This window comes from Tenebrio molitor, chromosome 1, assembly GCF_963966145.1.
Source record: "Tenebrio molitor chromosome 1, icTenMoli1.1, whole genome shotgun sequence".
Classification (NCBI taxonomy): domain Eukaryota; kingdom Metazoa; phylum Arthropoda; class Insecta; order Coleoptera; family Tenebrionidae; genus Tenebrio; species Tenebrio molitor.
Window position 1 is genome coordinate 1,663,192 of NC_091046.1, and position 10,467 is coordinate 1,673,658.

Consider the following 10,467-nt stretch of genomic DNA (forward strand, 5'->3'; position numbering starts at 1 on the left):
TGTTTGACAACGTAGAAGACTAAAAGCAATTAAAAAAAATTTTAGCTCAAAAAAAAAATTATATAGACTTCACTACCTTTTTCATCTTTACTTCATTTGTTTTTTTTTTTATTCTTGAGATAGTTTTATAGATTTTTTTTTGCTTACTTATTTTTCATGAAATTGTTGAGATATCTTGTAGAAGGTGGGAGTAGGGTGTAAGAAAAGAACGTATAAATTTTCTAGTCTATTTATTATGAAAATATAATACAAAACTTACTATGTAGTGTTACAGTAATAATAATAATAATCATAATAAAATGTAATAATAATAATAATGTGGTCAAGTACTGGACTGCAAGTGTACAGGTTCTGCAAGCTCTGCGCTCCGCCAAAGTGTAAATTTCTGCGACTCTGCAGAATGTCAAAAATCTGATCTGATCGATTGAAATCCGATTAGAAGAAGATCTCCGTGTCTTTGGCATCGCTGCTACTCGCGCGTGACACTACCACGCTAGAGGGCTATTTCTGTTATTATTATTATAAGTTCACCTTTTACTTAAGTCGTCTAAACTCCTCTACCTACGACTAAATAAATAATACAGTATATGGTATTGCTTTGATTATATTCGTTAATAGTATAATATTGTAAACTATTGCTGACACTATATTGCTATATATCATATATAGATAGGCAGGCAGCTAAACTAAACGGCGACGCCGCCGCCCTCGCTCGGATGTCCGCGCGAGCCGCGTCGGCGTCGCCGCCGGCTCATTCGATGTCTAGTCTTAAGTCTATGTTACTTAAGTATTCGTTATCTATATATTGCTATGGTTCCCGGGGCGAGGCCGCCCTCGACCCGACTACTGTGCTTATTGCTTTTGAATACCCGGCTTCCGGGGGCCGATCCTGAGCCCCGCTGCCCTCTCGCCCCACCTCGCCCTCGTCTTATTGCTTTGTTTCGAGGATGTCGCGGCTCGCGTCTCCCCCCCGAACTTATTGCCAGCGAATATTTAAATATATAAACTATATGCATATATGTCAAATTATAACCCCTATTTACGCCTAACTTGCTCTCACACGCTACGGTGCTCTCTACGCTACTGGACTTGACTTAAGCTGCGCGTGCGCCGCTGGTGGCCACCCGGATTGGACGAAGATTCCGGGTTTGTTGTTGTTTTGGTGGAAAGGCGACGGCGCCACCCACTAATCGTCGCTCGTTAAGGCACCATCCACACCGGACCTGCTGCCGGGTGATCGGCCACCGGCGGCGGCGCTTAGCGGCCCGACACTACTGGCTAATGACTAGATGCACACTCGCCTGGCGCTAGCGCGGGCCCCGGCGGCGGCGGCTCCCAACCTTGGCCCAACCACCACAAAAAAAACTTCTCATCCTAAACCGGAAGATTCTCAAGTCACTCTCGCCGCCCCTCGCTTGTTATTTCTCACAGCAGTGTTGACAAAAATTGACTCTAGTGTTTCAATAAGTGTAAACAAATTGTAACAATTTTGATTTTGCCAAAATATTTTTGATTGAATTTGATCATTTTGTTGCAAAAAAAATTGCTTCTAGAATTTTACTTGTTTTGTTCTATTTCTAAATATTTTGTGGTGTCTCCGAAAAATGGAAATTTACATCATTTTTGGCAAAATCTAAATTGTAAAAAATTTGTGTTGTTTGAATTGACTTTTTGAATTATATTTTTCTACTGTGGCACAGATGAGGACCTAGTTAGAATAATTTAAGAATCCCCGTGTACAGGGTGGGGCATCGTATACGCGCACGCGAGAAATCGCGACTTCTAATTAAATAAAATTGTCGAAATTTTATACAGGGTGTTTCTGAAATACGTGTGTTAATTTTAACCAGTGGAAGAACGCGCCAAATCATGGAACTTTTCTCTATAACATTTTTATGAAAAAGCAATACAAATTGATTTAAAATTTGGAATAAATTAACCATCAAAGTATATATACCCGCCTATGGGTAAGGGGGAAAATTTTAAATAATCAAAATTTAGATTCTCATGGTTACAAAAAATTGAAACTAGTTAATCACACAAAACGACTCGTTTGGTTAAAATTGTGGGGCAAAAAATCTTGGCATACTTTTACGAATTTTACAAAATGTTATAGAGAAAAGTTTCATAAATTGGCGAGTTCTTTCACTGCTTAAAATTAACACACGTATTTCAGAAATACCTGTACATATACCTAACTAATTATTGATAAGGTATATTTGAGATTTTTTTTGTTAATAACTAAGGCCGTAAGAGATTTTATTAGTTTTCTGAAATTACAAATTTTGACTTGGTTAGCTAAATAATTCGCTTTTTTATTTAAACGCAAATCAGACGCGTGATTCATGGCCCAAAAGCTATAATTTGCCAACAAAAGGACCATTCACTTGTAGCCGGCCGTTTTGACCCTCTTACTTACAGCTTTGCCATAAAAATGAGAGTTTTTTCCGCTGATTTTGTAAATAATTATAGGAAGTGAATTTGGGTAGGTCAGTATAAAAACCAGAATTTGACTTTTTGGTTGAAATTTACATTTTTTTTTGGCTTTGTTTGTACATGAAAAATTATCAAAAAAATATGAAATGTACCTTATCAATAGCCAGATAAGTGTGAAAAATTTCGACAATTTTATTTAATTAGAAGTCCAGATTTCTCGCATGCGCGTATACGATGCCCACCCTGTATATATCGCTGCTATTTCCGTTTCTTTTATTTACTTTTTTTATTTAAACTATTATTTGAAATTATGTTTTCGACTTTTTTGTTAATTAATATCCAATAATAAGAAAGATAAAATTAAAATTAAAGAAAACACAATGGTGAGCTTTTAAATAACGCGATTTGCAACACAGGGAAAGCAAGAAATGTAAAAAAGACCGAAAAAACTTTATAACAATGTATCGAATCGTTTTTTTTTTCAAAATTGTGACATATCTTTGAGATGAAGTTATTTCGCGCTTTCACATAATAAAAATCTGTTCCGTACTTCACTACATTTTTTTAAGAAAACATTTTCGGTAATTTTTTTGATTTTTTACTTTCATGTTTTCAAACAGTTTTAATTTTGATGTGTCTATTTTTTAATGTTTTTGATTGTTCGTTTCGTTTTGGAAAATGTAACGTTTTTGATTGGTTTCGGAAAATGTGGTGGTGGGGCCTTGTCGGGAAGCCTTCGCCGCCCCATTGCACTGGCCCACTCGTAACAATCAGGGACAACAGGTTATGGGTGCTACTGCACATTTCGCTTACCTAGACGACGGCACCGACGCCGTCAATACCTTAATAAATATATAATTATCATGTATAATATATGCTTGCAAAAATACTGCCAAAACTATGCTTCGTTGATCTGAATAATTTATTTTTTCTCAATAATTTTTTTTCTTGTACACTATGTATATAGTACAATCGGAATAGTGTCGTTGTCTAAGACGTGCACGGACTCCGCCTTATAGATATAATATCATATAGATCTGAACAACAAATACCCAACCGAAATTAAAATATAATTGACTATAAATGGGACTAGAACTCCTGGATTAAACGGGACCGGGACTAGAGGCTGCGACTAGACTGCGGCTTCCGGCCGCTTTATCATAATATTTAAATCTCACTTAATTCCACTCTTAATCTAAATATGTATAATACTAGTATTTGCATAAGTTCGTTGTTTGTGAAACTTTGCTTTTGTTCGTAACGAACGTTTGGAATGTCGCGATTTAATTAACTAAATGACTCCTATACAGGGTGCCGATAACATCTTGTTCGGTGGGCGGTGGCGTGCGGCGGCGGAGGACGCTGACGCCTCGGGGGCCGCGATCCGCGCCGCACGCGGCCCGTGGTGTTCTAAGGTAGACCATCTTACATCTAACCCTAACTTACTGGACGTGTTGCGATGTGTATCTCACTGGGAGGGATATATACAAGGGGCATCAGTTCGCGAAGAATAAATACAAACTACACTAGATGGGCACCGCGCGGGCCGGCGGCGGTACCGCCGGCCCGTCGCCGGTACCGCGAGGAAAGACGGAACGACTAGAAGCTGACTAGGCCGCGTACACTCGTATGGGCACCGGTACCTCTCTGGCCACCTCCTCGGCGCAGCTGGAGGCGGCGGCGTCCTCCTTGAGACACGCCGACTCCAGGTGCTTGTTCAAGTACGACTTGAGCGCGAACGTCTTGTGGCACCTGGGGCACTCGAAGTTCTTGTCCGCGGAGTGCGTCTGCATGTGGGCGCGCAGGTTGGACCTGTCGGCGAAGGCCTTGCCGCAGTGGGCGCACCCGTAGGGCTTCTCCCCGGTGTGCGAGCGGAGGTGGCCCTGCAGCAGCCACGGCCTGGAGAACTGCTTCCCGCAGACGCCGCACCTGTGGGCCAGCTTGTGCGTCAGCACGTGCATGGCCAAGGCGGGCATGCTGACGTAGGCCTTGCCGCAGGTCATGCACTTCTTCGCCGACTGCGAGTCCAGGCTCCTGTGGGTCTGCTTGTGCCGCGACAGGTTGCTGGAGGTGGCGTACTGCTTGCCGCACTCGCTGCACGTGTACTTGGGCTTGTCCCCTGGGATCCCCTTCACCTGGAGGCCGGGCTCGTCGGGGCTGAACCGCTTCTTGGAGCGGCCGTCGCTCACGAAGAAGGCCTCGTACGTGTAGGCTATCGTCTTGCCGCTCTTGCCGGGGCCGGGGTGCAGGTCGTCGGCCTCGCTCCGGGTCGGCTCGGCGGGGGGCGGCGGCGGAAGAAACACCGTCGTCGACGCGCTCAGGTCGAGGATGGCGTGGGCGGCGTGCAGGTCCTCTTCGGCGGGGACGCGGATGGCGGGCGGCGGTAGAGGCGGCGGGACCGGTTTGTCGTCGAGGGAGTAGGGCCGGTAGATGTCCTTTTTCTTGGGCGGCAGCGACAGCGCCGTTCCCGTGCTGGTGAACGTCATGGAGAGGGACTTGCGGGAGCGGAGCGGAACGGCGGCGGGCGTGGGGGTGCTGTAGTCCGGCCGGAGGTCTTGGGTCTCGACCACCGTCCGCAGGGTGGCGTAAGATGGCTGCGTTGTTTGGCCGCTCAAGGGTTGGTCGTTGCGGGGGATGAAGGTGGTGGTAGTGTAAGTGGAAGGAGAGAATTCGTGAAGGTAGCCTGTAACAACAAACATCACCTCATTAGTATTCTACCCCACCCGGCACGGCATCCAGGCCGCCTATTATTCTTACAAAAATTTTGAAAAATTTTAATTTTGCGTGGCGCTGAGGGTGTCGCAAACCGATCGGATCAAAGCTGCTCTCTGACCCCCTCGTTATGCAAATTCGGTCCGGGCCGTTGTGTGTTGACGAGGGTGCGCAACAGTTTCCCCTTCCGTTTAAGCGCGAAATAATCATCTTTAGCGCCTCTCTGGAATTCCGAAGAGGAGACAATACCATAAAAACGAGGATCGGCGTCGTAAAAGGAGTCGCTTCTTATTGTCCCATAAGAAGGAGAGGACGGGATATGCATAGCAGAGCAGAAGGCCCTCCGTATAACAACAGCTGGGCCGTTGAGACCGGAGACGTCGCTCCCCTTTTAATTAAATCGGATACATCACAACAGCTGGCGGTGGAAACACGGCACGGCCCGCCCCCGCCCCAACTCGATAAAAAGAAAAGTTAATATTCACTAGGTGCGTGGACGGCGGCTCCACCGACTCCACGAATCGAGAAGAACTTTTTCGGCACGAATGTTGGTAGCCATGGTAGTCGAGAATCAATACGTTTGCATAGAGTGGCTGATGCGGGAGCGCTTAAGGAGCGAATTGCGAGCCGATTTAATAAGGACGAAAAAAGGACGACGAACAACGGGAATTTTCTCGTTAGCGCCGCCTCCGTCTAGGATCCTGCCTTAACGAGTTCATTACCAAAGCGAATTAAAATGATTAGATTCTCTACCTCTCGATGCAAATTCAGCAGAACGTCTTCTGCTTCATTTAAATCACCGAAAGCGGAATTCTGCAAGGCAAGTACAAACTTTTCACCCCGAAAGCACGATCCTGAGAGCTGGGACGAAATTCGAAACAGATTACGCCGGATAGTGTTTAATCCTGGCGGAAGGACGACGATTGAGGCTAACCCACTGACCTAGTTTGCGCTTCTTTCGACGACACTCCCGAAACCTTCATAATCGAGAAAGGGAGATCTGCGAAATTTAGACAGCTCTAGGTGCGCTACCGGAAACTAAAAATCCGACTCTCGACCTCTGGATCAGACTAGATTACTCAAATATTCTGACCTAGAATAGGTAATTAGAATTTGGAATTTAACAACGAATAATTAATCATTTTCCGCTGAATAACTTACTATTTCTGTAAAAATATTCATTAAAGATTTATCGTTGAGGGGTCAGAATCCCGCGACATTTAACCTTCTATTTTTAAAAAATTAATTTCCTGAAGAGTCGAACCGGTATTTTTAGAACGACAGAAGTTGCGCAGAAAAAAATTTTGTTACCTGTTGAACAAATTGGTAATCCACGATTTTCTAATTGAAACAAAGTAATTTATGCAACACGTTTTTTCACGGACAGGAAGTTTGACCCACGCAGCAAAAATACGCTTTTTAGGCACGGTGATTTTACGTACTCACAAGCGCTCGAAAAGTAACTCTTTTTCGGACGCACTTTTTCGGACGCTGACCGTGGCGCCGTCAGTTGGTCTGTTTGGCCTTGATACACAAATAACTATTATGCATGGATGTTGGGAAAAATATTTTTTTTTTGCTTCTAGCTAATGACGTGGCAGTTTGAGGATCGCTGGGTGGCACGTGGAACCGGGGTACCATGGCCGGGTTGGCTTAAATAAATTTGGGCGAATTAGCATGAATGTTAATGCGACAAATTGTCCGGCCCCAAATTTGAATATTCCGGTTGGATCCGGGCGGAATGAATAAGTTTTAATCGAGCTGAAAATTTTCACAATAAAAATTTCAATCGACGACGTTTGTCGGGAACCTATTTTTAATTAATTGATTGGTGAAACGGCGCTATTTTTAGACTGATCGAACCTGATCGCAACTGTAAAAAGATGCAATTACCTGTTGAATAAATTCTGAAATCGGGCGGCAAAAAAAAAGTGCCAGGTTGATCAAAGTGAGAATGTGAAAAATGAGAAGCGGGTCACGCGAGGCGAGGAAAATTATTACGGATTTCCAAAAAAAAAACTAATCCGGTGGAGGAAATTATTCTGGGGGGGGGACAGGTGAGCGTCGGGTTGCAAGTTGCTGAAAGCGCGCTCTAAATAAATAAAATATAAAAAGATAATTCCAAAAATTTGGAAAAAAAAAAATGTAAAAACACTTTTTTGGATTTTTTATGCAATTTAAAAATATACAGAGTGATCACATTTTAATTCGATCAGTAAATTGACGTTGACAACTTCATCCAGTATTTTAAAAATGACTGTACAGAATGTCAACGTGAAAAACGAAGAGTACTGAGTAAGTCACATAAGGTATAGGTGTTGGATTTTCTCATGGCCTGTGACCTTGGAAATATCTGCGTGAAGCAAATCATTGCACACAAATTAAAATGATTTACGCTGTTTGATTTCTGAATGTTTGCCGCATCTACTGAGTGTTTACTCAACGACCTGCTCAGTCGCATAAGCCTACTGCGATTTTTTAAACATAACGAACTAAAAATGTCAAAAACTCATTTTTTTTCAAATGGCACCTCGTATTTATAAAGAAAAAATTGTTTCGTAAGAATTGTTTTTGCATTATGTTTTAGTTGACGAGAAGATGAAGGACATTCACATCTAGATAACATTTTTGGCGAAACAATTTTTCCTATTTTGTTCTAAGAAAAAGGAACGAGCTGGATAAAATTTTGAAAATACTTTTTAAAAAGTTTATTGATTTTTATTGTGATAATATTTTTATATGCCGTGTTTGTATAACATGTTTACACTATAACCTGTGATAATTTAAAAAAACGGCAAAAGTAACAAATATAAACACAAAATAACAATAAAAAATCAATAATTTTACTAACCTGAATGTTGGAAAAAAATCGTGTTGAACGAAATCGGTTGCTAATTATACAATTATTCTTGAACAAATTTAGAAAAATAATAACTATGTCACCAACCAGCAATGAACAAATCTCTGTAAGATCCAGATAAAATTTTGAAAATCAAAAAGTTCAAAAAAGGATTCTTAAGTATGTTATTAATTAAGATAATTTTGTATTTCTGTAGATAATTCTGTAGTTCATTTACCGACAAAAAGCGAACCTCAAAAACCTAAGAATAAAAATAAAAATAAATAATTGATTCACACATTTTGTAAACAACAAATATCGTTGTATAATGGTATTTGGAACAGTGTTCATATTTCATATGAATATGTATATTATGAATATTACATTTATGTATGTTAAATAATTCATGTATTTTTTTTATTTTGTTCCATTACTCAATTATATACAGGGTGTATTTGAAATACCTGTGTTAATCTTAACACGTAACAGAGCTTGTGAAATGAAACGTTTTTTCTATTTGAATTTTTTACGAAAAAGCGTTACAAATTGGTTTAAAATTTCCAATAAATTAATCATCAAAATGTATACCCTATGCCCAAGACAAAAATTTTCTGTCTGGTCAAAAAAGTTACATTATTATAGAAATATATATATAATAATTAAAATTAAAATTCTCACGATTACAAAGAAATAGAGTCTAGTTAATCAAACAAAACGACTCGTTTGGCAAAAATTGGGAGGCAAAAATCTTGGAAAACTTTTGCGAATTTTGCAAAATGTTCTAGAGAAAATTTTCATAAATTGGAGAGTTCTTCCACTGGTTAAAATTAACACACGTATTTCTTATGCACCCTGTGTATTTTTTGTATTTAAAAATTGTTTTGCAATTTGTTTCAGATTGTTGGGCAATAAAAAATATCATAGAAAAATGGGACACAGCATCAAGGCCGGATTTATTTATCATTATCCACCAGAGAATGATAATTCCTTTGAAAGCACTACAAATCACCACTTATTTTTATTGTTACTACATATTACTATTACTATTGAAAAGTATTGCTTGTCTAGACTATTTTTAGCATTTTTCTGCTATTAAAAAGGTGTTCACATTTTAATTTAGTTTCAATTAAATTATTTTTACATGTTTTATAAAAATCCGATTCATAAAAATTATTATTGAAACTGTATTTTTATTCTCACCAAAAGAAAAATGAAAAATAATTAATTAATTTTGGAAACATCCGATTAAAAATGTTGAAAACCAAAATCGAAACAATTGTTAGTCTTGTAAATTATTTTTAGCAGTTTCCAACAGTGCAGTCTTTTAACAAAATAATTCCTGCTATTCCATTTTTAGATTGAACGAACTAGGTCACCAATTGTAAAAATATTCAATTACCTGTTGAATAAATTCTAAAATTTGTCGGTGCCAACTAGATTGTCATTTGATGAAACAAACGCTAAAAGTACGGGGAGGTAAAAATAAAAAAGCGAAAGTGAGAGGTGGGACAGGAACTGGAAAAAAACGTGAAACACGTTTCAAAAATGCAAAATTGCTTTTAGTAAAAAAATAATTCAACAAAACAACAACAAAAATAGAGTTTTCTGAATAAAATTTTGTTCCACTACACTACTGCTACAAGTATCTACAGGGTATTTACACTTTAACCGTTGTCAAATTTTCTTTTGAATTTTGTAAAAAAATAATTAATGATGTATTTTTTTTGTTTAATTTTTGTTAAGTCTAGGTGATTCTAGAAAAGTATATTTTTTTGTGTATTTCTGGGGGGGGTTAAAGTGTGCATGTTGGGGTGTTCGGCGTACCGTTGTAGACGAGAGTGGTTCCGTTGGGAGAGGTCGGCGGCGGGCTGGGCGCCGTGGCGCCGGCCGTGGGACTCGAGGGCCCCCAGCAGGAGGGCGCGTCCCCCACGACGTCGATCTCCTCCTCCTCATCCTCGGGCGGATCCGGGCGCTCCGGCCACGGATACGCTTTCCACTTCTTGGCCATGAGACAGCGCGGCATGGCGCTATCGCGTGACTAGTCGGCGGAGGCAGGTTGGCGGCGTCGTCCCCACACCGTCCACATCCCTAGGAGGGCGCACCCGCGCACTCGCCGCACACCGACCCCGAAGACATCGCCGAGGAGGAAAGCACGGAAGAACGAGCGACAGGACAGGAGAGAAGAGAGGCAGAGCACAGGCACCGAAAGAGCGAACACAACAGAACTAAACTAAACAGACCCCTCGTGGCTTTAGAGCGCGCCCTAACCCTCCGCCGCTTTTATATATAGCGGCGGCGGGAGTGGGGGCCATTCCCACCCCTCGGACGCGCATCGATTGCCGACTACGCCGCTTCCGAGGGGTGCGCCGCGCCACCGACGTACTCCAACACGTGGCCGAGGCACGGACGCGTGCGACGAGGGGCCGAGGGGCCACGTGCGATACCTGCCTGCCCGTCGACCACCTGATAGCGTCGCAGCA

General features: G+C 41.5%; 1 protein-coding gene across 1 annotated transcript; it reads right to left on the minus strand.

Annotated features, from left to right (window-relative positions):
- Positions 1-213: 213 nt before the first annotated feature.
- scrt (scratch) lies at positions 214-10,236 on the minus strand. Its single transcript, XM_069054995.1, has 2 exons — positions 9,812-10,236; positions 214-5,119 (listed from the first exon to the last, which is right to left on the minus strand). Exons 1-2 carry the CDS (start codon positions 10,008-10,010, stop codon positions 4,047-4,049), a joined length of 1,272 nt encoding a protein of 423 aa, XP_068911096.1. The 5' UTR covers positions 10,011-10,236; the 3' UTR covers positions 214-4,046.
- Positions 10,237-10,467: the final 231 nt, after the last annotated feature.

Coding starts and splice junctions, on each gene's coding strand:
- scrt (XM_069054995.1), bottom strand. CDS start 10,010: ATGCCGCGCTGTCTCATGGCCAAGAAGTGGAAAGCGTATCCGTGGCCG. Junction 5,120..9,811: donor AACCACTCTCGTCTACAACG/GTACGCCGAACA, acceptor TTGTTGTTACAG/GCTACCTTCACGAATTCTCT.